Genomic DNA, 25,944 nt, shown 5'->3' on the forward strand with positions numbered 1-25,944 from the left:
CATGTGGCTCCTGACCAAAACCAACTTGAGAAAAAAAGAGTGGAAAGGAGCAGTTCAATGCCAATTTTGTAAAGGGATTGGGTCCACTAATCACCTTTTCTTACTTTGCCCTTTTATTCAGATTGCTTGTTCTTTACCTAATCACATGCAAATCTCATTTTTGGTAGTTTTTAGTGCAATAAGTTGGACTGTGTGGAAATTACGTAATGATATGTGCTTTAATCATAGCAATAATAAAACTTTTCGAACTATTGTACTAATGATTGTGGCCTTGGCTAATTATTGGTCAGATTTAGTCAAGAGGCAAGCACGAGATGTGATATCGGCATGGCTGCCTGTCGTGATTGAAGAAATACCACTTAGGGTATGGGATCCAAAAGACACACAGTTGGTGCTGTACCAATCTCCAACAGAGGATGCTGCTGCTGAAGAGACCAGTTTTATAGAGTGATTAATTACATATCTAATTAGCTTGCTAGTTTACTTTTTGATTGTTTGTTTTGTTATATTTGGCAGTTTAGTATTTGAATTTTTGGTACCAGTTTAGTATTGGAACTTCGTATTGCATATGATGGGATTGTGAGTACTTTTGTAAGGGACTGGAGGTTTCTTTGATGAAACGGGCAAACACCTTTTATCAAAAAAAAAATGGTCTTAATCGTCGGTATTTGAATGGGAAATTATTTCTTTCAATAATTAAATATGTAACTCTTGTGCCATGAACTTTTGATAAAATAATATTATAACAAACACTTTTTTTGTATTTTTTACCCTTTTTATCTGACATGTTCGACATGGTAAGCCTGTAAATAGTAAAATATGTTTACCCTTTTACTTGTTGGCAAATGCTTCTATGGACAAAGTTTTATTGATCAAATGCTTCAAATTAGTTTCATACAATAAGAGATTTCCACTCCATTTTTTTGTTGGAAGGTTGAAAAGGTCACCCGATGTTCTTCTCTCCCGCGATCTCCTTCTCTCCATTTCGAAAAAAAAGAAATCACGAGACCTAACCCTCTTTCTCGCGATGCGATCTCAAAACTAAACCTCTCTTTGATCTATCCCATGCTGACTTTGGTCGGCTCAAGATCGAGTTAGCTGAGGTGGAGATGCCCGGTTTAATGGCCTGCCGCATCGAGTTCGGGCCATCTCAGCCCTTGGCTGGGGCACGCATCTCAGGATCTCTCCACATGACGATCCAGACTGCGGTTCTGATCGAGACCTTGACTGCACTTGATGCAGAGGTGCGTTGGTTCTTGATGCCAAACTGTTCCTGACCTTTATGTCCAGGTATAAACATTTTCCCTTAAGATTTTGTTTTATTTTATTTTTTAAATTTTGGGCTTGATGCCACATGTTTTTAAATCGAGTCAGGTTGGTTGTGAGTAACAACTGCATACTTTTTGGTCTTTCTGAACAAATTTGGTTTGAATTAAGGGTTTTCAACAGGATTACCAGAAAGGCTACAACTGTCACTACTTACGACGCTGCCCAGACTGGAGAATTGTGTGATGTTGCAACCGGCATATGCTGTGGAATATGATTATTTACCAGCACCACAGTGCTCTTGGTCTCTCATGACCAAGAAAATTGAGCGCTTGTTCTTCTATGGTCAAATCAACGGGACCACCGGCTATAAAGAGGCTGCTACTCAAGTCCTTCTCTCTTGGTGTTCTCTCGTGTGTCTGTGTGTTTTTAGGTTGTTTTAAGTCTTTTGAAGTTCAGGTCAATCCAGTTGGATATGTATCTTGGGTCAGAAAAGGTTAATATCAATTGATGGTTTAATTTTATTGAGTTACATCAGATTATCGTAGATTATCTGTCCTAATTGTGGAATTGTAGTTGATAAAGCTAAGGGTCATTTGTCTCTGCAAACTTGTGAGATCATGCAAATTGCATTCAAGTTGGTATTCAGTTCAACTCAAACTTGGCTTGCTTTTAATTTCGGTTGACTACTTATACATATGACACATATTTATGAGTTAGCTTCGATTTTTGATGATATTTTTTATGTCATAAATTTAGGGTATTATTTATGGAATTAATGCTGCTAGACATTCGGAAAGGAAGCCACTGATAGTTCTGGATAGAGAAAGTAGCTACATAGGAACTCTAATTGATGATCTTGTAACAAAAGACCTTAGAGAGCCATACCACATGCTTACCATGTAGTAAAAACCTATTATTAGTTGCATTTTCTTCGGTTTGAAGGAAGTGTATAAATTTAGACATCTCAAACAAGTAGTGCATTTCTTATCATCTTTGTTGTGAGAAATTTCTCAAGGCTACTTGTAAGAAAAGCTTAATCTAACAGTCTCAGTGGGTTTTTTATTACACCAACACTATACTAGTAGTCTACTAGATTGAGATTAATTGCACACAATGCGTATGTTGCGGGACCAATATATCCACTGACACTTTCAATTTTGCTACGCACATCTAGAACTTTTTGCTTCGTGCCCTATTTTCACAGCCGGTCAGAGCACCGATTGCTACTTCAGGCAGACAATGTTGATAGTAGGCTGACTGCTCTTGGACGTGAGATTGGGTTGATTGATGACAGACAGTGGGATTTATTCCAGTCCAAGCAATTACGTATCAAGGAAGAGAAAATGCGCTTCAAATTTGCCAATATTTCAGGTTTAAACCTCACCACCTTTAATTACTGTTTAATCAGTGAGTGTAAAGTGTTAAGCATTTAGGTCGTGGAACCCTACATGCTAAGTTATCGACTAAGGATGAGCATCTTGGATTTCATTCTGTGCAGATTTGATTAGTGATTTTTTCTATGGTCTGGTACTGTTGTGGTAACTTCATGTTGTTTCTTGGATTTGGTATCAATGGTATTGGTAATATACTGGCCTAATAACTTATCATTTGGAAAATTATAATCACCATTATAGATTTTTTGGATCTTTTCGAATTTTGTTCAGTGTTTTGGTAGGTTATTAACATAACGTTGATAGAGAAATGTTATTTAACGTCACATTATTTCTTGGAGCTTAGTTATTAACTAGAAGGGCTTTTATACATGCAATGCCAGTTGACCAATATATTGTGGTTGTAATATGTTATGCATAATTGTAAATGTATAAAATATACAGTGTCATGCATTAGTACTATGTTGTAAATAGTATGTTGGTTTGGTGGAATGCATAATAGTAGTGTACTTTTATGTTTTTACATATTCATGTTTGTATAGTTAACACCTTAAAAGTATGCTGTTTTAATCTAGCATTGTGAAATATGTTTTTAATTGTAGTTCGGTGAATACATCACCTGTGTACAATATTTTTGTACATCAATACCATTCTATGCATAATCTATTGGTTTTACTTTTCCTGGATTTCTGCCTATTTGATCCTAGATGCAGTTTATGACATCATGATTTATTTAATTTTGGGTTTTTAAATTGTTATTCATCAATAATTTGTTTGTTTAAAGCACTCTTATTACTTTGCTTATGATATGATATGTCTTTTGCAACGCTGCACAGTTTTTACGTACCTATTATGTTCCTCTTATTATTACAAGAAAACTTGACAATTTTAAAAACTTTACAGGTATGAAAATGAAAATTTTAGCAACCAAATACAAAACTCAATTTCTGCAATAAAACATAAGTTTGGACAACAATAATTAAATTCAATATTAAATTAAATATAAAGGTGAGAAAACAAGATAAAACCTAAGACAAAATCATATGTAATTTCATCACAGATATGTCTTGATCACCCTGTGTTATCCCCGTACAAGTTGAGACATCTCAGTAGACATTAAAAAAAAAGTACCGGCATTCTGCGCCCCCTTGAGAGGGGCCGCAGGGGCATTGTGCGGACTTCAATCTTTGAGATCGCAGAATATCGGTGCAGCCTGAGTAGAATTTTAATTCTCGAGAAAACATGACGTTTGATTTATAAGCAATTGTGTAGATACGTAAAAATTTAAAATTTTACAATTTATTTAGTATAAAATTAAGCTGTAAAGAAAAATAAAGTTTTATAAAATTTTAATGTATTTCTTTTTTTTATTATTTGTTACTGTTTAATTTTGTAATAAATAAATTTAAAAAAACTTTAAAAATTTGCATGCACATGCATCATTCGTAGAGTAGATCAGTTTCAACAGTTTAGATTTGTTGTTTGAAGTCAATTTGATAGATTTTAGAGTTACGCTTGCCGCACACTAGCTTTGTTCGAGTAAAATCAGAGTGTTAAGCTCACCAAGTTATTTGACGAGCTTAATTTCAAAATTTATTGAATATATAATTTAAATGATGAATTTAAACTGTTCAAATCAATATACTTCTCAAGTGATGCGGTATTCAAAAATTTTAAATTTTATTTTAATTTATATAATTTTATTATTTTTTAAATGTTTGATTTTATACTAAATAATTTGTAAATTTATAATTTATATGTAAACACATCATTAGCAAAAGCATATCAATTCTAGTAGTTTAGATTTGTTGTCCAAAATCAATTCGATAATTTTTTAAGTTAAGCACCTAGTTCTAATCATAAATTTGTTGTCAAAAGATTTGCGAGATTAAAAGCACCTAGTTCTAATCAGAATTTACATCTTTTATGTATTTATTGCTGGACACAATTGTCGTCCATTCGTTTTTTTTTTCCCCATTCCAATAAAAAAAATTGTGATTCTCATTTCATGTCATATATAAACGCCCTTTTAATTGCGCCATTAGGTGACATTTTTTAAGGATATTTACATTCGCCAAAATGAGTTCAATCTAAATTACGTATACAAAATTTTGCCAGTATAAAACGTCCGCATATTTATTTAATCTTTAACCAGATTAATTATACTTTTCTAGTGTTATTTTGCTAGTTTTTAGTCGATCCTAACTGTCTAATATTGTCATGTATCAAAATTTTATAGACTATTAAATAGATGATTGTATATGATATCGAATATTGATAAATTTATTATTTTTGGCCGGCTTTCAAAAACTCTAAATTTTTTTAAAAAATTCTAACAAGGGTATAAGAAAATAATATTCTACAAGATTTTGATATGCAAATTATATTGAACGGCTTAGAACAATAAAAAACATGATTGGAATCGTTAGTATATCACAATAGATGCTAATACAGTTAAAAATAATTCGGTGGATTTTAAATAAAAATTGTGCCAATTTTTTTTATTTAAAGATGAATGAGCTCCTAGTTTTTATGTATTAATCAGAATATTTTTTTTCTCATTCGTTTTTTTTCTTCTTCTTCTATGTATATTTTAAAAAAAATCAATTAAATTAAATTTCAATATTCTGATTAAAATTGAAAATTATGTTAAAACTAGGAGTTTATTCTTATGAGATTAAATATAGGTATAAGTAATAAATGAAAAACGCTGATAGAATAAATTATATCATTTAAAGGCAAATAAAAATAAATTACTGCATATATGGTTGATAAATATATAATTTAGACTTCAGAAAGCGTTATATTTTTACTAAGTAAATTAAATATAAAGTACTCGGAACATATATTCTTTTTTATAACAAAAAATAATTTCGCACTAACTAGATCATGTTAGATAAGACAGAAAAAAAGTTAATTACCAAAATTTGATAAACCAGTGGATATTTAATGTTATTTATTACTGAAGTACTTTGTTTGTGCCATATCAGACATAATTTATGCTAAATTGTTTTTAAATTTGTAAATAATTGAAGACACAAAATAGAGAAAAAGAAAAAAGTAAGAAGTATTTATTGCTAATTCCAACTGGTTCTACTTTGGACGAGTTAATCACGCTGACAACTTGATAGATTTATGCTTCTCAACGAACAAATAATAAAGTAAAAATTAAATCATTTGAGATTCAGAGGTTTATTTGTTTCACAAGAGGAAGAAGAGGAGAGAAGAGAAGAGGGATGTTTTTATCAATCTCGTCGAAGATTTGGCATCTTATGATGTACTAAATTTGTTTAGGAAGAAATAAAAAATTAAGAAAGTTTGGAGAACACGGATGAAAATTAACCCGAAACTAATAGACAAACCGACAAAGAAAAGAATCAATAAAAAAGAGAGTGAGTCGATGGTACTATGCATATTACGATTTGTTACTGTGTTACGGTTCTATATTCGAGTTTTCAAATCCTAACGGTCGATCCGAACCGTTCATCTTGTTCTTCATATTAATATGTGTTTGGAGACCAAATTTTATATTTTTTGAAAATTTATTACTATTTTTTTAGATATTTAGAAAATCACTTGATCTGAAAATTCTGGACCATCCAAAAACAGTGATTTTCAATAAATTTAAAAAAATAGTAAAAAAATTTCAAAAAATATAAAATTTGGTTTCCAAACACATATTAATATGGAGAACAAGATGAACGGTTCAGATCAACCGTTATAATTTGAAAACTCGAATATAAAATCATAGTACAGTAACAAATCGTAATATGCATAGTACCATAGACTCACTCAAAAAGATATTACTTTTTTTAGAGCATCGTCTGCATTAACTGAAAGAGCATCTTTGAGTTAATAGATATCGGCCGTCCGATTGTAAGCAGAGCCCATCCAGCTCCGGCCTAAAACCTAGGGATCTTCAATATTAGTGCGGATTTAATTCGCACGAATCTTAAATCTTATCTGACGGTCCAGATGTATTAACTCAAAAGATGCTCTTTCACCTAAACCCTATAGATATCGGACGGCCGATATCGGACTCTAGACTCTTCTTCCTTCTCTTCCTCAATATCACGCAATCCCCAAATGTCTCTTCCGATCAGATCCACCTTCGCCTTAGCGCATTGGTGAAGATCAAGTAAACTAGTACAATCGGCGTAACTCGGAGTAAGGTCAGTCTCTTCCGATTCCACCGCCTTTTTTTTCGCTTAAAACACAATTAGCCCAGTTCTCGGATACGATCGTGAGCTTCCGATGTTTAGATTTTCTAGACCATGGTAGCGACGCAAACTATTGCTTGCTAAGAAAATAAGTATTTTGGATTACCTACCCCTCCCCTCCATTAAGTTTCTTGTTCCTCCGCTGACAAGTGTGACAAGTCTTCTCTTTTTGAAAGGAAACCCTAACTACTAAGTAAGTTGAATGGGAGATTCCGATAGAGGAGGAGGAGGTGAGCGCCACCTTGTACTGGTGGCGAGGAAACCTGGATTCGATCTCCCCACTGCTTGCCCCTCGTGCTTACCTGTGTACCTTTACCTCAAACTCGCCAACACTCCTTTCACCCTTCAATTCGATTCCTCATTTCCTGATTCAGGTTCACTTTTAATCAATCCTACCTCTGTACACTATACATGATTCTCTATTGAAAGAAAGAAATTCTGACTGAAGTATTTTGTTGCAGATCACATTCCTTATGTGGAGTATGGAGAGAGTGTAGCACTAAACAATGAGAGAGGAGGTGTAATTGAGATGTTGAAAGAAAACGCCATAGTCGACCTCAATGCAAAACACACCAGCCTTTCCATACCTGACCTTGTATGTCTTACTTACTTACTGTCATCTCAATCTCATCTTTTTTATTCTTTCATTTAATCTGAATGAATTGTGTGTGAAGGTGTCAACCAAGGCCATGGTCAGCTCTTGGCTTTATGACGCAACAATGTATGAATTGTGGATTGCAATTGCTGGAGACCTTGCACATCACATTTACTTCTCTGATCTCCCTTGGCCCATTGGCAAAATACTACTCTGGAAGAAAACTTACAATGTCAAGAAACTCCTTGGAGTTACAAATTTGAATTGTGAAGAGAGAGAAGCTGAGGTGATTCATCTACCCCCACTCTCTTTTCATATCAGTTTTGAGACTTTGCATCATTTTATTCTCAAATTCTGCTTCAATTGACTTTAATCTGTCAAGAAATCTCCAATTTAACCTGAATTGGTGTTAATGTACTCTCAAGTAGGCAATTAAACAAAGAAGTGAAAATGAAAGTAATCAGGGTCTAGTATGGTACCAGGTCCTTTCTTATATTTTTTGTTGGTACTAGCATCTAATTTGATAAATAGCAAATCAGATATACAAGAAGGCCAATGAAGCATATGATGCTCTCTCCTTGAAGCTGGCCGATCAGGTCTTTTTCTTTGACAACAGGTATTTCAATTGTATTAATTTGTTATTCAATTTCTTGAATTTATTAAATCCATAATATGCTACAAAAGGAACAATATGAAATTTGTTATTCTTTCATACAGACCGACAGATGTTGATGCTCTTTTTCTTGGGCATGCACTTTTTGTACTTCATGCTTTGCCGGTATTTATTTCCTTCTGTATGAAGCTTTAATTTATTTCTTATTTTATTGTTAAAACCTATGAAATTACTTTTATATATTGTTTCAGAACCGAGAGAATTCAAATAACTCCTTTTCCAAACAACATCATGATGTCGAACATTTCGAAATAATAAAAAAAAAAATGTAAAATCCAAACTGTATTTCATGCATCTAAATGCTTGTATAGTATTGTAGCTTTGTTTTGATGGAGTATGAATAGTTTTGGAAATCTTGTTCACATATAGTAAAAGGTGGATGCATGATGGAGTCAGAAAAAGTTGGTGCTTTTGAACCCTATGTGAGGACAAATGTTAGTAATAAAGCAATTTTAACATTTGCTGATGTGGTTCTCATACACATCTTGTGGATTTCTTAATATGTCCTGCGACAAGTGGTAAAAGAGACTAGTATGTTTTGTTACCAGTACTGGTACCAATAAGTCTCCTTTTTTTTAATTGCTCATTATATGAAACAAGCTAAAATAAAAATAAAAAAATTATTTTGAGTCACACCTTATTAATTTATGTTTAACAGTTCTGATTTTTTTTTTTCATTTGATAAAAGGAAACCTCAGTGCTGAGAAGCAATCTATTAAAGCACGATAATCTAGTAAAGTATGCAGAGCATCTGAAGGCCGAATTACAACTGGATACCACACCATCATCAGCACCGCCATCATCATCATCATCATCATCAAAAGATTCATCTGCTCCCAAAAGAAAACCTTCCTCTGGTTGGGGTGAGTCCTAAAAATGTTGCTGTCATAATTTGTTGGTTTTAATAGTCTTTAACACTTGTTAATGGGCACTTTGCCCACTGACCTTCAAAAAAAAAAAATGGAAGAATTGAGAGACCATGTTGAAGAAATTATTTAGTTCAGCACAAAGCACAAAAGAGGAAATTTAAAGCTGTGCAGCTGAATACAAATTTCATAGTTTCATAAAGTCACTCATCCAGCCTGATTACACTTTGATAATGCAATTATCAGGTTCAAAGAAAAAGGCAGAAGCAAAGAAGGAAAAAACTGAGGAAGAGAAGAAATTCAGAAGAAGAGCTAAGTACTTTCTCGCAACCCAACTGGTTGCTGTGTTAGTGTTTCTGTCTCTGATGGGCGGGCCTGGTGACTCGGAGATGGATGATGATGATGTCCTTGACTATGATGAAGAATAAACAAACTTTGTGAAGAATAAACAACTAGTAGGTTCTCTGTCAGAATGTCAGTTTTGCAAGGATTCTTTCTTCTGGCTTTCAATTTTGTTATAATCAAGGCTTTGTTAAGTTTAATGGACATGCAAAGGTGAACTAAACAATTTTGGTTAACGAAGGTCAGTGTTGATTGAAGCAAATTTCCTAACAAAGTTGAAATAGAGGATAATTTGTGTTATACTTTTGAACAATTACCCCATGTTTGGTTGTGGCCTAAAGCTAAGGAGGTCTAAATTGGTTATTCCAACTTAGGCCGGTCTAAATTATTCATGTTTGGTTGAGGCCTAAAGTTAAATCATAGCTTAAACTATTCCTTGTTTGGTTAGAGTTGGTGGAGGACTAAAGTTTTAAAAGCCTAAATTGATTAATTATTTATAATAAGATACTAATTATATAATATTAATATATTAATAATAATTGTAATATATTATATATTATTATAAAATTTATTTAATATATTAACAATATAAATATTAATTATATATTAATAATAAAAAATTAATTGTATAATTAAAAATTAATAATAATTACTAATTATATAATCTTATTAAAATAATAAATTAATATATTAACAATATAAAATATTAATTATATAATTATATATTAATAATAATAATTAATAATAAGATACTAATTATATAATATTAATATATCAATAACAACTATAATATATTATAATATTATTATAATAATGATTTACTATATTAAGAATATTAATTATTAATAATAAGATATTAATATATTAATAACAACTATAATATATTGTAATATTATTATAATAATTATTTAATATATTAACAGTATAACATATTAATTATATAATTACATATTAATAATAATTAGGAATAAGAAAATATTAATTATATAATATTAATATATTATTATATTATTATAATAATTATTTAATATATTAACAATATAGGGTATTAATTATATATTATTAATTATTTATTAATAATAAGATACTAATTATATAATATTAACATATTAATAATAACTATAAAATATTATAATATTATTATAATAATTATTTAATATATTAACAATATAACATAATAATTATATAATTATTAATAAAAGGATATTAATTATATAATATTATTATAATAATTATTTAATATATTAACAATATAAGATGTTAATCATATAATTATATATTAATCATAATTATTAACAATAATATACTAATTATATACAAATAAAATATTATTATAATTATTCAAGTTAGGCCGCGAGGTGGAATAAAAATTAAACCACCATGTGAGGTGGCTTAATTTAGGCCGGCCTAAATATCGGCTTATGCCATCTTAGGCCGGCTCATTTAAGGCACATTTGGTGGAATAACGAGGCCTAAACTCCTTATTCCACCATTTAGGCCACAACCAAACATGGTGTTAAGGATTGACTGAGATATATGTTCTATGGGTTTTGGACTTATCTGCTTAATTTTGTTATTTGGGAAAGCTTGGGTTCAACTATAGTTTATTGTTCAGCTGAGATTAAATTGTGCTCAATGCATATTGAAGAATAAACCGAGGAAATGCAAGCCTAATTAAGGGAGAGTTGAATTAAAATTTGGATAAAATAAACTTCAATAGTCCACAGTTCTCCTTCCCTGGCTTTTATTGAGAAACTTAAATAGTCCATAAATTGAAAATGGAGTGAGCATATTATGGTGAAGTGATAAGCTGGTATTTATTGAGAAAAAGATGCTGAGAATTTGTATTCCACACATACAATTAATATGGTACTTAGAATAAAAGGAAAGTATAATCTTTTGTCTTTATAAAAGAAGACTTCAGTTTAAAAAAAAAAAGAATAAGAGATTGATTATTTTCATTACTTGATAGTTTAAACACGAAAGTTGTGTTGTTTCTAAAACTTATTCATTCATTGAGATTAGAAATTTTTAAACAAGATCTGAAATATACTGGATCTTATTCGGTTATTTTATATATGTGACAAATTAGAATTCAAATATTTCTATAACGCCATTAGAATTTGATAAGTGCACAGCTCTCCATCCCTGGCTTCCAATTTTGTCCTTCAAGTAGTTCTTCCAAGCTGGCAATTAGATTGTTTAAAGATTCACGATTTTCTTTGTTTAGATCACGTTATTTTCGCTTCAGTTAAATTGGGAGATTTTTTTGTTTTAATAGTAAGAGAAATGTGTAAGTGAAGTTAACATGACTCATCAAACTTTCTTATGTTATAACATTCATTTTTTTATATAGATGAATAAAACCATGCTATTTTCTTATTTTGTTACATTAAATTTATTCATTCATTTTATCAGGCCAAAGAAATAATAGTAATAAAAGCATCTTTTTGAAAAACCTTAATTCAAAGCTTCACTTGTGTTGCTCTTTATATATTTGAACCCCACAAGCTAATAGGTTCACACTTCTGGTGTATCCTTTGATAGTATTGCCTCTTTATATATCTATTTGCACTGCAACATCTCTCAATCATATCGTTGTAACAATATAATTTGTCATCATGTCGACCTCAAAACAGCCCCTAACATCCGCCTCACCTTCCGGCCTACATATCTATTTCGTTCCGCTACCGTCCCGGGCCATGTCATCCCTATGATCGACATAGCGAAGATCTTCACCAGCATGGTGCCGAATGCACCTTGATCTTGACCCATCTTAATGCAGCCCGTTATGAGCCCAACATCCGCCGCTCCGGCCTTCATCTCGTCACCTTTCAATTTCCCTTTGACAATGGTTTGCCTGTAGGTTGTGAAAGTGCTGATTTATTACCATCTTGTAAACTTTTCGGACACTTCAGAAGGGTCGTAGACTTGCTCGAGCAACCTTTTCGAGAACTCCTTCATGTCAACCCTCCAGATGCAGTTGTCTCAGATTCTTTTCTCCTTTGGACCGCTGTAGCTTCTGCTGAATTGAACATTCCTCGTTATTCATTTCCTGTTGTAAGTTGCTTCGTGTTATCAGTGGAGCGTAACCTTCTCTTTCACAGGCCTCAGCAAAATGTGACTTCTGACTTGGATCAGTTTCTAGTTCCCGGACACCCTGATCAGATTTACTTAAACAAATCTCAACTTTCTGAGACGATACTTCTCGATGAGAAACTAATGAAGTTCTACCAACGTGCACTGGAAGCAGAGAATGCCACGACTGGATGGGTCGTTAACACATATATCAAACATTGCAAGAGGGTAACAGGTAAACCAGATTTTCATATTGGGCCAGTTTGTCTAGGTGGTGTAAGTAAAGAGGAATTATCGATTGATTCAGAAAGGCTTCTGAGATGGCTTGACGGCAGGCCTGCTCTTTCAGTGGTATATGTATCCTTTGGCAGTGCGTCTTGGTTACCAAAGAAACAATTGAAAGAGATTGGATTTGGACTTGTTGATTAAGGGATACCGTTTATTTGGGTGTAGGGGTGTCAATGGGTACGGTACGGGTCGGGTGGAGACATTTTCATACTCATACCCATTAAAATTGACCTTACCTATACTCTACCCATACATATTAAAAATTGATCTTACCCTACCCTTACCCGTTAATATTATCGGGTAACGAAACGGTAGCGGGTGAATAACGGATAATACTAGTATAATAATTAGTTTTATTATATTTTACAAATTAAACATCAAAAACTCATTCATTTTTAACACATATATAATTGCATTTCTAATAAAAAATAAAATAAATGTGCAAGCAATTCCAACTAAATTATTTTTTATAAAGAATAAAAATTTAAAAATACGAATATACATTTAAGTGGGTTAGAAATTGAATTAAATATACATTTAAGTGGGTTGGAAATTGAATTGAATATATATTTGGATTTTATAATTACCCTATAGGGTAACGGGTACGAAATAGTCATTACCCATATCCTTATCCATTTATTTAACGAAAAAAAATTCTTACACATACCCATATCCAATTAGCTAACGAAAAAAAAACCTTACCCATACCCGCCTTATCGAATACAATACGGGTCGGGTAAACGGCTAAAAAGGTACCATTGACACCCCTATTTGGGTTGGTAGGAGGAGGGGATGGTTCTGATGACGTGGCGGATGAGGTTGCAGCCGCTGCAGGAGAGATCGGGAAAGTTGTTAAAGAATGGGAACATTTTTGACGCATTGCGGGTGGGGGCAGTGACGAAAGCTTCCACCGTCGGAAAGGTGATGCTGACCTGGCCTTTATTTTTTCAGAAAGGATATTAGGAAGCACAGAGGCCAGACGACGGAGGCAAGCGTGCATGCCGGAACTAGAGATCAACATTAATAGAAAAGGGAAATTATAAAGGAACATTATTTGCCTTGATTTGTAACAGATGTATCAAATATGTTTGTAATTATGCATATAATATATTGAGTTTTTGAGTAAAGTTTGAGGTTAAGCCACTCAACTATTTAATACTCTTGTTTTACAATAAATGATTTTCTCTATCTGAATTTTGAACCCATGACCTCTCACATAGAGACTATGTATATTTGTCACTAGATCAAAGACTAGTTATTGCGTATAATATATTGTGTTGTTTTATATCTCTAAATTTCTACAAATACATAAATTCTAACATGATTTATAGAAAAAAAAATATATTTATATGTTTGATCATTTTGTTTTAGAGAAAAAATGTAACATCCTAAAAATTTGAAACATGAAATCATAAAGGATCAAGTTGCAAATATGAAATATTTAGTGGTCTAAGAGCAAAAGTACATAAATTAATATATCTGAATTCATCCAAAAACCTTGCTTGGCTGAAATTGCGTTACCTTAGTTGTACTCCATTTAATTAATATAATAATGCGGTCAAACACCTTAATTCTCTTTCTTTGGAAAATAAGACATTAAGAATACATTCAAATATACTTTTCCATCTGAATGAACGACACGTATATAAGTATATATAAAAGAAAAAAAAAACACTTATAATTCGGTGCTTCTAGAGGTTGAATAAAACCCGTTAAGGGTATACCCGTCCGTACCCGCCCGTACCCGCCAGCTAGGGTACCCGTGCCCGGGTATGGGTCGGATACTCGGGTACGCGGGTACGGACAAAAACCGGACCGGACCCGTTATTTTAGACCAATACCCAAGTTTACCCTACCCGAGTTAACCCGTACCCGACTAAACCCGTACCCGACTAAACCCGTACCCGACTACTCGAGTACCCATACCCGTATACCCGAGTACTGTTCATCACAGTTCAAAATTCAAAAAATTTGATTTTTCCCCCCAAAAAAATCAGAAAAAATCAAGAAAAACAAAAAAAAACCAGAAAAAACCAGAAAAAAAACAGCAAAAAAAAAAAAAAAAAAAATACCCGTACCCGCCCTACCCGTACCCGTACCCACCTTACCCGTCAAGGGTACACGGGTATGGGTTTTGAAAATTATACCCGCCATATCCGTACCCGAATACCCTTGTACCCGAGTATACCCGTACCCGAAACGGGTATACCCGGGGTACCCGTACCCGCCCAAGTTGCAAACCACTAGGTGCTTCCATACTTCCTTGGGGAAATCAGAATCATAATCAATATATTCCTTGGGAATAACGAAAAGAAGGAAAAACGGGAAAGTTGAAGAGAAGAAATTGATCAGAGAGGATGAGAAATAAGATGATGGCATCTCACAGTGAAGGATAGAGATCAACACTATCTTGGTAAATATAACACCAGTCAGGTGCGGATGTCAAAACTATTTAAATTTTATTTTTGACTTGATGGTTGTTTTTCCTTTTATAATTGTGCCCAAATCATTGTTGTTTCCTGATATTTAAGATTTCCTAATTGAATTCTTTCGTTAATTTCTGATTTGCATCATGTGTAGTTATAATAGAAGATATGAGCTGAACATTGCATTACTTGACTAACCCCAAAATCTGAAATTGTAGTTTGGTAATTGATTAGTATTACTTTAATTACTAGCATTATTTGATCATTTGATTGACCCAAAATTCTGAAACTATAGCTTGGAAATTCATTAGCATTATGTGAATTACTTGCAGGGTTTGCACAAATAAATGACACAGAAGTTTGAAACTTAAATTTTGGTACCTGATTTGCATGCTACTTACAATGAATATATTGAACATATTGGGATGTGTTGTCAAGTTATTTTGGCATAGCATAGACAACATATATAATCTGAACTTTAAGCAAAGGTCATTATAAGTTATGAGACATGCATGTAGGATAGTAGATTTTTGGCACACATAGATATTTAAGACAAAAGATGAACCTCAGTTTATGCACGATACAATTTGCATGTAAGTAACCTGATATGAACCATGATATTTCTATAGATGAACTCTGTTGTTTTCGTAGGCTTGGTATTAACAGAACTTTCAATGGATTTTGAGTATTTCGAGATAGATGTTATGTAAGCACTTGATTGAATATCGTGCTTGAGAACTTGACGGTCATGTAGGCGCTGTTTTATTTCGTGGTAGCGCATGACCGGGGTCATGTAGGCACTGTTAATTCGTGGAAGCGCATAATGGAAATTATGTAGGTGTCGTTTCGTGGTAGCGCGTGATTTAGTTATGTAGGCGCCGTTAATTCGTGGAAGCGCATAACCGAAGTCTCGTAGGCGTCGTACTCGTGGTAAGCGCACAATTTCATGTTATGTGCATAACAAAAATTGTGTAGGCGCCGTACTCGTGGTAGCGCATGACCAAATTAATGTAGTAGCAAGCTTGTAGCGCATAAAACAAACCATACAAGAAAATCATATAAATTGTTTTACTAGCACTTTATGCATTAAAGGTAAAATTCATAGGCATTGCATTTGGTTATTCATATCATGTCAGATGCATGATAATTGATTTAATTTTTGTCATATTTTATTTCTTTGGCATTGCACTTATTGTTGTACAATGTGGATTGATTCTTTTATTTAAATATGAGCATTCTTATTTGAAATTAAAAACCGCACTGAGAGATTGAAAATATCTCATCTTTCCGCTTTGTGGGTTCCAGGTACTAAGGGCAACACAGAGCAACATATAGACTAGGCGACAAGAGTGGTGACTGCCATATTGTATAGATTTTGGTATAATCTTTACATATATATAGATATGTTAGTGTGCAGTCATTTTGTTGTTGTCCATGATACATGATTACTTCTCGTATTTAGATTATCTTTTTGTTCATAATGTGCGGGAAGTTATCTTTTGTAAATATTGGAAAAAGGGACTAAACTTATACATATATATAAGTGTGTTATTTTCCATTTAAAGATTATACTGCAACATGGCAGTGTTTAGCATTGGTATTTGTCATAACCTGATGCATATTTGTGCCTTGTGACATCTAGTCGGGTGTACTATTATTGACCACTTGACATAGGTGTTACGGCAAGTTGTCAATTTTTCTTAGCTGTGACAACTTTAATGGTATTAGAGCCATAGTTATGCCATGCTACTAAACTTGAGAGAACGAACTTCAAGTCATCGCTAGGTTTATTAATTAAAACATTTCATAGTAATCAAAGGGAACTTGAAAGTGCAGGAAAATGAACTATCAGGGGGACGATAATGCACGTGGGCGTAGCAGAAGAAGTCGTACACGTGATGTTGCTGATCTTGAGCCACCACAACGAGGAAGATGTCGTGTACATCCTGAACATGAGAGGGACGTGAATCTCGATGATGCTAATAGAGAAAATGATACCAGAGCCATGTTGGACGATCTGTTACGATTCGTGAATGCGAGGGAAAGAGCTGCAGATTAGCCGCAAAATCACGGTCACGCACAATTTATGAAACTACATCAGGTTTTCATAAGGCTGAACCCCCCAAGTTATGATGGAACAGGAGGATATACAGCAGCAGAATCATGGTTGGAAGGGGTTCGAGAGAAACTTCAGTATTGTAGAGCGCCGGAGGATAATTGGTTAGATCTCATGACTCAATTATTGGAGAGTCATGCCCATTATTGGTGGACTGAACATAAGAGATATGTGTTGGATGTGAGCAAGGGATAACTTGGGCATGGTTTGAGAGGGAGTTTCAGGACAGATTCATGGGACGGGCACAATTGGAAGCACTAAGAAGACAGTTTTTGGAGTTGAAGCAGAGGGATAAAACAGTAGCAGAGTATCATGAGATATTTTATTCCTTGCTACGTTATGCACCGGATGTGTCAGAAATCTAGAGAGGTTGCGACAACAATACATGGAGGGGTTAGATCCGGAGAGAGCACTTTCGGTGGATCTTGTAACAGCAAATGATCTAAACACCTTAATGCAGCAAGCTCTACGTACTGAACGACACATGGAGAGAGCTAGTTTGAGTAAGTTTGGTAGGGGTGGTAATCAACGATCTAGAGGTGTAAGTGGAGATGTGAAATCTGGTCTAAAAGGATTACAACAGATAGCTCCAGGTTTAGGGTCATCATCAAGTGGTGCTAAGGTTGTGTCAGGTAGTCAAGCATTAGAAATGCAAAATCAGGGGCAAGAGAGGCATTGTGGAATATGTGACCGAGTACACCCTGAATTGGAATGTCGTAGGATGTTGGGATTGTGTTTTCGTCGTGGGAAGGCTGGTCATGTAATCAAGGATTGCCCTTTAGGACTAGAACAGTCACAGTGGACTCCTAGAACAGTTGGACAAACAGCCCCAACAGGTCACAGCTACGGGGCAGCGGTTGCAAGAGGTAGAGGCATTCCCTTGCAGCAGCGTGGAGGAAAGCATGTACAGCAGGCCACTATACATGCAGTAGGTGGCAAATCAAGTGCGTTGGAGCAATCAAGGGATGAAAATCAGATGGACAAAATGGGACGTGTGGAACTAATGGCAGGTATACTCCAAATCTCTAAAATTCTAGCTTTTGTTCACATTGATACCGGGTGCAATCCTTCGGTGGAATCGAGAGAGTTCGCTGAGTGAGTACATCCGGTGTTTCATGTAACACAGCTACGTCTACATTCGCGACCCCATACATAAAATTGACCATTCAGGCTTAAAGTTTGGTGAGTCTTGAACATACCAGGAGATTCCAATGCGCCTTTTAGACACAAAAGAACGATGTTTGAGATCGAAAAGTCTAAAATTTGTTCTAGTTCAATGGACTCAACATTCCGAGCATGAGGGAACATGGGAGCCTATAAAAGAAATTTGCACCAAGTATCGTGAACTATTTTATAATTTAGGAATGGTCAGAGGACAGAACATTATTTTAAGGGAGGGGGAGTTGTAACATCCTAAAAATTTGAAACATGAAATCATAAAGGATCAAGTTGCAAATATGAAATATTTAGTGGTCTAAGAGCAAAAGTACATAAATTAATATATCTGAATTCATCCAAAATCCTTGCTTGGCTGAAATTGTGTTACCTTAGTTGTACTCCATTTAATTAATATAATAATGCGGTCGAACACCTTAATTCTCTTTCTTTGCATATTTGTGCCTTGTGACATCTAGTTGGATGTACTATTATTGACCACTTGACATGTTACGACAAGTTGTCAATTTTTCTTAGCTGTGACAACTTTAAATATATTTATATGTTCAACCAATTTGAAAAGAATTAATTCTAAAAGAAAACAATGATGCTAATTTACTCCATTTTTTGTTTACATTTATGATCAGCATTGCCCATTAAACCTCTCATGAATTACTAGTCTTGTACATGCGGATGAACCAATTGCAATTAATGTTCTTGCTTCATTATGGTATTTTTTTTTTATTGCTTTGTTTTTTATATATTCTTATGCATTGAGGTTTCTAGAATGATTGTATTTTGAGTATTGCAAGTGAAACTGATATTGTTGTTGTAGTTGGTACTTATTATTATTCTTGCATTGTTTTTGTTATATTGCATGTAATGATAGCGATCTTGGATATGTAAAAGGTGCTTAATGAATTGATTTTTAAGAAATCCAATAGAAAGTTCAACAAATTGTCACATAGAAAAAACACCATAGAAAAAATGAAAATAAAATTAATTATTACAATTATTAGATACAATCAATAAAATTGAACTTTATGTGCTTACTGTATATACAATTCATATCAATTTAGAAGCTGCCGATGCCCAATATAGTCTTCTTCTTTTTTTCAAGATGTGTGCTAGTTCCTTACAAATTAATTAAACATGCAACCGTTTGATTGGGAAATGTTATAATAAAAAAAAATTTAAGACCGAAATGGCATTTCAGTTCTTATAATTTTTGTAATATATATATATATAGAGAGAGAGAGAGAGAGGGTTCAAATGCACCCAAATTTTTGTGCACCCAAATGCACCCTATCTTTCAAATTATTTTTCTCCGTTTTCAAAGTCCGAATAGTCAATCCGAACCGTTAGATGTGATCTATATATTAAGATGTGCTTGGAGACCAAATTTTACATTTTTTGGAATTTTTTTACTATTTATTAAGCCACTTTGAAAATCGCTGATTTTATATTTTCTGGACCATTGGATCAGCGATTTTTCAATGTGGCTTAATAAATAGTAAAAAAATTTCAAAAATATAAAATTTGGTCTCCAAGCACATCTTAATATATAAATCGCATCTAACGGTTCGGATTGACTATTTGGACTTTGAAAACGGAGAAAAATAATTTGAAATATAGGATGCATTTAGGTGCACAAAAATTTGGGTGCATTTGAACCCTCCTCATATCTCTCTTCCTTATTAAGGGGCTTAATGTCTAGATCCTGTAAGGGTCCTGATTTACTATTTTTTTTGTTGATTGAATCTGAACCATTTAAACTAATAATCTGTATTCCTTTGATTAAATGCACCATTTCTCTATGTAGAAGTCTAAACTTAGTTTAAATTGGACCCACTACATGTATAGCTACATGAATTTTTCTTTCTCCCCTCAGTCGCTGGCAGAAAAGCAGATCCATTTCTCTTTCTCCGTCTTCATCTCCTCCCTCTTTTCTCTCTTGGGATCCTCTCACTCTTTCCTTTTCTCTCTTCATCTCCTCAGTCGCTGGTTTTTCTTCCCTCAGTCGTGAGACAACGATCTCATCTCTGCCCTTCTTCCTTTTCTTTCCATTGCTCTCCGCGATCCCATCCCCGCCTTCTCTAACCTAAGTTATAACCCCTAACCTAATCCCCCCCAGACGCGCCGCACACAGTGCTCTCCGCGATCCGTATCTCCTGCTTCCGCCTCCTTGGCCCTAGGCTTTTGAGTCTGTCAGATCCTAGATCTGACGAGGTTAGAACAACGTGAATTGACACGAACAGAGAACAATCAAACAATTTTATTGAAATTCAAAGGAAAATGAGATACACGGCACAAGGCCAAAACATAGCTAGAACACTCAAAATACTTGATAATAGTCTAATATGATTCCACAGTTCTATTCTATATTTATAGACGATTCTAAATGTGGAAGAAAATTAAGAAATGGGAGATGAGATTGTTCGGATGCCCCACGGATTGCCACCTCAGCTTTCTCTACACAATCAGCTTCTGTTTTGGCTTAAATGGTATTAAAGCTGGACCCCACCATCAGCGTCAGTTCGTTTAATAAACTTCCTGCCCTAGTTCTCTTCAGCCTTGACCGCCCAGCCCGTCTCTCTATCTTCTCCTTCGCGACTTCTAATCGGGTCAGAATTGACCCGTGCGCACCTGGGACCTGACAGAGTCGCTCAACACTCGACCTGTTAGGGGTTTTCTTTTGCTTGTGTGCCTCGGTGTCACTTGTGCTCGTGGATTGGATGTAGAACCTAGAGGTGAGGTCGTAGGGTAGCACCACGACCTTGGTATCGTTTTTTACCATTTCAGGGTATGCGGTAAGTTAATTTTTCCTTAAAAAAATGTATAGAGAAGATATGTAAAATCACAAATTGCAGGGTTCTATATGTAAAACAAGAAATCCAGATTTGTGTTTGTGACAACTGTAATTGTTTTCTTTTAGGTTCTTGCAAGAAAGGGGAAGAATCAATATTCATGGATTGGGTTTTCTGGAATTCCAAAAGCCCTGCAAGTTCTCAAGGTTTGTGCCTATTTTCCTTTTTCATTAAAAAATTAAGGTAAAATTTAATGTATTGTATATAGTTTTTGAGATTAAAACGAGATAAAAATGTTCTTATGTCCCTGTCATCAGGATAGCGCAATACAGGATCCTCTTTTACCAAATGCACAGGACAAACCGATTAAAGTAAGTTCGCTATTATCTCTTTCTTTTTTCTATTTAAGATTCTGGTCTTGCATATTTGATGTGCACTTTTCTTGCCAAATAATTTTCTTGGCTAAAATTACAGTTCATATTTGCATTGATTCACAATGTTATATTTCAATGGAAAATTTAAATGAAAGCAGGGGCAAAATAAAACTTTTTAGAAATCACAGTCATGAATAAAGGCTTAACATTTGATTTCAATTCATTATTCTAAATTTTGATCTTGAATAAATGTTTTTGAAGAAGATGATGAATTACTGAATCAATGCACGGATTTTGAGAGAGAGAAATGAACTGGTTTACTTGATTCCTCTCCCATCAACTGTGCTGGCTTTGGACCAAAGCCTGGTGTTGCTGGTCAATTTTTGGAAAAACCAAATATTTTCTCAGTTTATACTTGTTATATGTTCTCATTTTTTTATGTTGAACAAATTAATTCTAAAGGTGTATTCTTTTTTGTTTTCAGCTTTGGATCAAAGGAGAGAGAAGTCCCTTGGCCTCCTTACTCAGAACTTTGTCAAGCTTTTCATCACAACATATGTAAGTTGTTAAACTCAGATTTTGCATGTTTATATTCGGAGAAATTTTTATTTTTCTTGTGTTAAAACTGATGGCACGTATGATAAAGCTCATTCACTTGCCATAAATTTTGGATCAGAGATTGGTTGGTCCATGCAAACTATACTAAATTAAGGTGGTCAAAATAAAAATTTATTTCAACTTCAAAACATAAGAACCAACGAACCAGATTGCCAACCAAACCAAATAAACTTAAAAGTTAATACAAGATTTTTTTGACCAAAAAAAATGTTAAAAAGCTAGGTAGCAAAAAATAAATTCAAGAAACAAGTAGCAACAAATCAAACAAGCAGAGCAACTTAAAACTCCATTTGGGATGCCTCAATTTTTCCTAGCAGACCAAAGGAAACCTATTTCCTTTTGTCATAGCATAAGAAGTTTAACAAAACATACTATCCAATTAATCACGTTGCAAAGCTTAGCAAATAATTGCTCTTCTGAATTATTGTTCTCTATTGTTTAATTTATTGCACATTATGTTTATGCTGATGCAATATCACTAGACGAGGCTGCAAAGATACTCCTTGGAGATGCACATGATGCTATCAATATGAGAAGTACTGCCACCAAGGTTAGTTTGGTCGAATTTTGGTTTATTTATATATATGTAGAGTTCCATATGTTTAGGTCTGTATTCATGTGGGTAGCATGCTTACCTACCTACTATTGTATTTTACCAACAAATTTTGTGTCATTCAACCAACCATTAGGTGCATACATAAGTGACTGAAGTATCCCTTTCATATCAACTTGGCAAATTAATGTGTTCCTACTTTATTTCTGCCGAGCTTTAAATTTGGTTTATGGTACTTTCTGGTAGAATCCCAAAATTTGATTGAAGCTACTTCTTATACCATATAATTGAGATAATGATCATGCCTGCTGCAAAGCATCCCAAAATGTTGCTTCTTTGTTGCAAAATATGATATACAGTTACCAATGTTCTTTGCACATTACGATAAGATATAGTGTGATTTGCAAAAATATGCCTACTTAAAGTAAAATTTGACATAAACACACGAACAAAATAAATCTAATCATTTGAATTTTGATTGCTTTTTTTTAACTGTTGCTAAAAGAAAAAGTGATTTTTTTACTCTCTGTGGAGGCAACTTCTTTTCTTTAACTGTTTCTAAAAGAAAAAGTGATTTTTTTTTTCTTTTGCTTTTCTTTTTGCTTCTGTGTTGTTATTTCCAACTCTCCAGGTGCATTGATCTATTCCATGCTGGTCATGTTGAGGTCCACTTCACTCTCTCAATTTTAATTTTTTGAATTGCTTTTCCTAATTTGACAAGTAGCTGGCCTAAACACAGACTCCAAAATGACTTTTAGATTTCATAGATTGCAATTGACATAAATTTATCCGAAGGATATTGAATTCACAATAGTTAGGTCTGGTGGAGCTGCATGTTATCTCGAAGATGTTGAGAACAAGGATATCAGTGCTCCTTAATTATACACTGGCAACAAATCTAAGGATAGCTTTTAAATTAATTTTAGGAAATCTTTTATATTTACAATCAAACATGTGTATCCCAAAAAAGATGTATAGCTTACGGTCATTTGAATGCAAAAAAAAAAAAAAACCTTACAGATTTTTTACTCTCTCCTGATTTATTTATGTAATTACATTTAATATTTATTTATGTAATTCCTTTGTTAAATTTAATTGGGACATTGTGTCACGATTAACACAAGAAAAGATGTGAGAAAAAACAGTGCACATGTGAGATAATTAACAAAGCACATATAACATTTGCTTGCCACAGATATCTCCACTGTCCATTTTAACACATGTGAAGAGTTGAGACTTAGGTACTTCTAAAATTAAAATATCAAAATACTCTGTCTTAAATTAATAAATATTAATCAACTTGAAGTTCCTTGATTAAAACAATTTGTTTACTATGTGCAGACTCAACATGCCGTGAGGTGCTACCAAATATGGTGTCAACGTATTGAAATTACTTACTTCAGTAGCTTTTAGGTTGTTTGTTTTGTTTTAGCTTTGTATGTTTATGTTTTTTATTAGAGAATGCTATTTTTTTTAATTCCAATATTCAATTCAGAAATAATATCTTTGGTTTACATTCAGTGATATTTATTTTCTCTATTTTTTTATGAAAAAAAATACTTTAGTAAATTAGGTTTTCTACTACATAATTTGCTTCCGTTGCTGTGCACGGGCACGATTACTAGTATATATATAATCATGTTAGTTTTATAAAAAAAAAATTTCTAATTATGATTTATAAAAAAAATTCTCATGCAGGCCATCGATCAAGATCTTGATTTTTTGTATTATTATGGAAGGAAATCCGAAAAATAATTCTAACCTTAAAAAAATATATATATACATGTCGACCCTTTTCTTTATTCTTCCAACCTCCAATTGCACATGGCTAATGTATTAGATTTTACTTGTTTGGGACCGAAATTTTTATTATATCCTCCAAAAAAATGAAATTCCAAACATGCCCTTAAAATTTCAAATTTTCGAATTTTATCGCACTGCTAGCAATACTAGCATTAAACAATGTTTGGTACCGCTAGCAGTACCTTTCTCAAAAAGTTTGACCGAATTTTAGTCCGGCTGAATATAAAATTTTTGTTAATTTTTCTAAAATAGCTGAAATATCTTATAATTTATATGCTCAAAAAGGATATAGAAGAAAATAGATGAAATGTTTTAAAATTAAAATATATTAGAAGCACCACAAAATATTTTTCAAACTGAATTTTACGTGACTAGAAAAAAAAAAAAATGTTTAGAATACGAATTATTGATCACAGTTCAAACTTTATAAAGGTGTCGATAATAATGTTTTGTGGTACTAACAACACATTTAAACTCTAATGTACTCTATCTATTTCTCTAAAAGACATTTTATATTTATAATATTTTCCTAAAGATATTTCTAAAAAAAAAAATAGATAGACTACTTCAGCATTTGTGAATGTATTAGAAGAACCACAAAATATTTTTATTTGACCCAAATTCAAATTTGAACTGAGATTAATAACTCAGATCGAATACATTTTTTTTCTAGCAACACGCAAAGAAATATTTTTTATTTTTTTTCCAATCACAAAAAATTCAGTGTGAAAAATATTTCGTGATCCTTCTAATATATTCAAATTCTAAATTATTTCATCTATTTTCTTTTGTATCTTTTTAGTACATACAAATTATAAGATATTGTATCTAATTTAAAAATTAACAAAACTTTCATATTCAACTGAATTAAAATCTGATCAAACTTTTTAAAAAAGATATCGCTAGCATTGCTAGAATGCTAGCGGTATTGAACATTGTTTACCGCTAACAATGCTATCGTAGGAACAAAATTTGAGATTTCAGAAATTTGAAAGCATGTTTGGAATTTTGTTTTTTTTTGGAGGATATGAATAATATTTCGGTGTTCAGAGACTTACAGTAAGAATTTATTATGATCATGGATTTATAAATATGGTACATATTTTTATTTGATTTTCGTTTTTTGAGGGTTTTTTTTTATTTGATTTTCATCATTACTATCTGCAAGACAGTTTAAACCGCTTGCATAAAATTAGATATTTTTATGGTTTATGTTTAACGAAATAAATTTCTACAGACTTTATGCTTGACAAAATAAACTTTTAAAATATTTTTCCATGACACCTCAAAATATTGACGTCACCACTTGAGCACGTTTTGAACTCACTAATACAACACAACTGCCGAAATCTGTTATAATGCTATATGAC

The 25,944-nt window shown here is 33.2% G+C and overlaps 3 protein-coding genes and 1 long non-coding RNA gene across 6 annotated transcripts; all 4 read left to right on the forward strand.

Annotated features, from left to right (window-relative positions):
• Positions 1-6,699: 6,699 nt before the first annotated feature.
• LOC144566503 (metaxin-like protein) lies at positions 6,700-9,656 on the forward strand. Of its 2 annotated transcripts, XM_078316537.1 has the most exons (8): positions 6,700-6,832; positions 7,057-7,254; positions 7,342-7,475; positions 7,555-7,761; positions 8,015-8,091; positions 8,193-8,253; positions 8,837-9,011; positions 9,261-9,656. In XM_078316537.1, exons 2-8 carry the CDS (start codon positions 7,083-7,085, stop codon positions 9,440-9,442), a joined length of 1,008 nt encoding a protein of 335 aa, XP_078172663.1. In that variant the 5' UTR covers positions 6,700-6,832; positions 7,057-7,082; the 3' UTR covers positions 9,443-9,656. The 2 variants fall into 2 exon arrangements, with proteins under 2 accessions (XP_078172663.1, XP_078172662.1); XM_078316536.1 differs by lacking the exon at positions 6,700-6,832 and having other exon boundaries at positions 6,963-7,254.
• A 1,989-nt stretch (positions 9,657-11,645) lies between these two features.
• Positions 11,646-12,863, forward strand: LOC144566655 (anthocyanin 3'-O-beta-glucosyltransferase-like). The gene is made up of 2 exons (XM_078316689.1): positions 11,646-11,649; positions 12,223-12,863. The coding sequence occupies exons 1-2, from the start codon at positions 11,646-11,648 to the stop codon at positions 12,861-12,863; spliced, it is 645 nt and encodes a 214-aa protein (XP_078172815.1).
• Positions 12,864-15,007: 2,144 nt separating this feature from the next.
• LOC144566657 (uncharacterized) lies at positions 15,008-18,314 on the forward strand. Its single transcript, XR_013515247.1, has 3 exons — positions 15,008-15,155; positions 16,454-16,526; positions 16,985-18,314. It is a non-coding gene; the product is annotated as an uncharacterized LOC144566657 (long non-coding RNA).
• Positions 18,315-21,210: 2,896 nt separating this feature from the next.
• On the forward strand, positions 21,211-23,207 carry LOC144566566 (uncharacterized). Of its 2 annotated transcripts, XM_078316614.1 has the most exons (5): positions 21,211-21,229; positions 21,355-21,432; positions 21,544-21,597; positions 22,085-22,158; positions 22,701-23,207. In XM_078316614.1, the coding sequence occupies exons 1-5, from the start codon at positions 21,225-21,227 to the stop codon at positions 22,925-22,927; spliced, it is 438 nt and encodes a 145-aa protein (XP_078172740.1). In that variant the 5' UTR covers positions 21,211-21,224; the 3' UTR covers positions 22,928-23,207. The 2 variants fall into 2 exon arrangements, 1 of the variants encoding a protein (XP_078172740.1); XR_013515224.1 differs by lacking the exons at positions 21,211-21,229; positions 21,355-21,432; positions 21,544-21,597; positions 22,701-23,207 and adding an exon at positions 21,788-21,975 and having other exon boundaries at positions 22,085-22,277.
• The last annotated feature ends 2,737 nt before the right edge of the window (positions 23,208-25,944 follow it).

Source organism: Carex rostrata, chromosome 15 (assembly GCF_964058835.1).
Source record: "Carex rostrata chromosome 15, lpCarRost1.2, whole genome shotgun sequence".
In the NCBI taxonomy this organism is placed as follows: Eukaryota; Viridiplantae; Streptophyta; class Magnoliopsida; order Poales; family Cyperaceae; genus Carex; species Carex rostrata.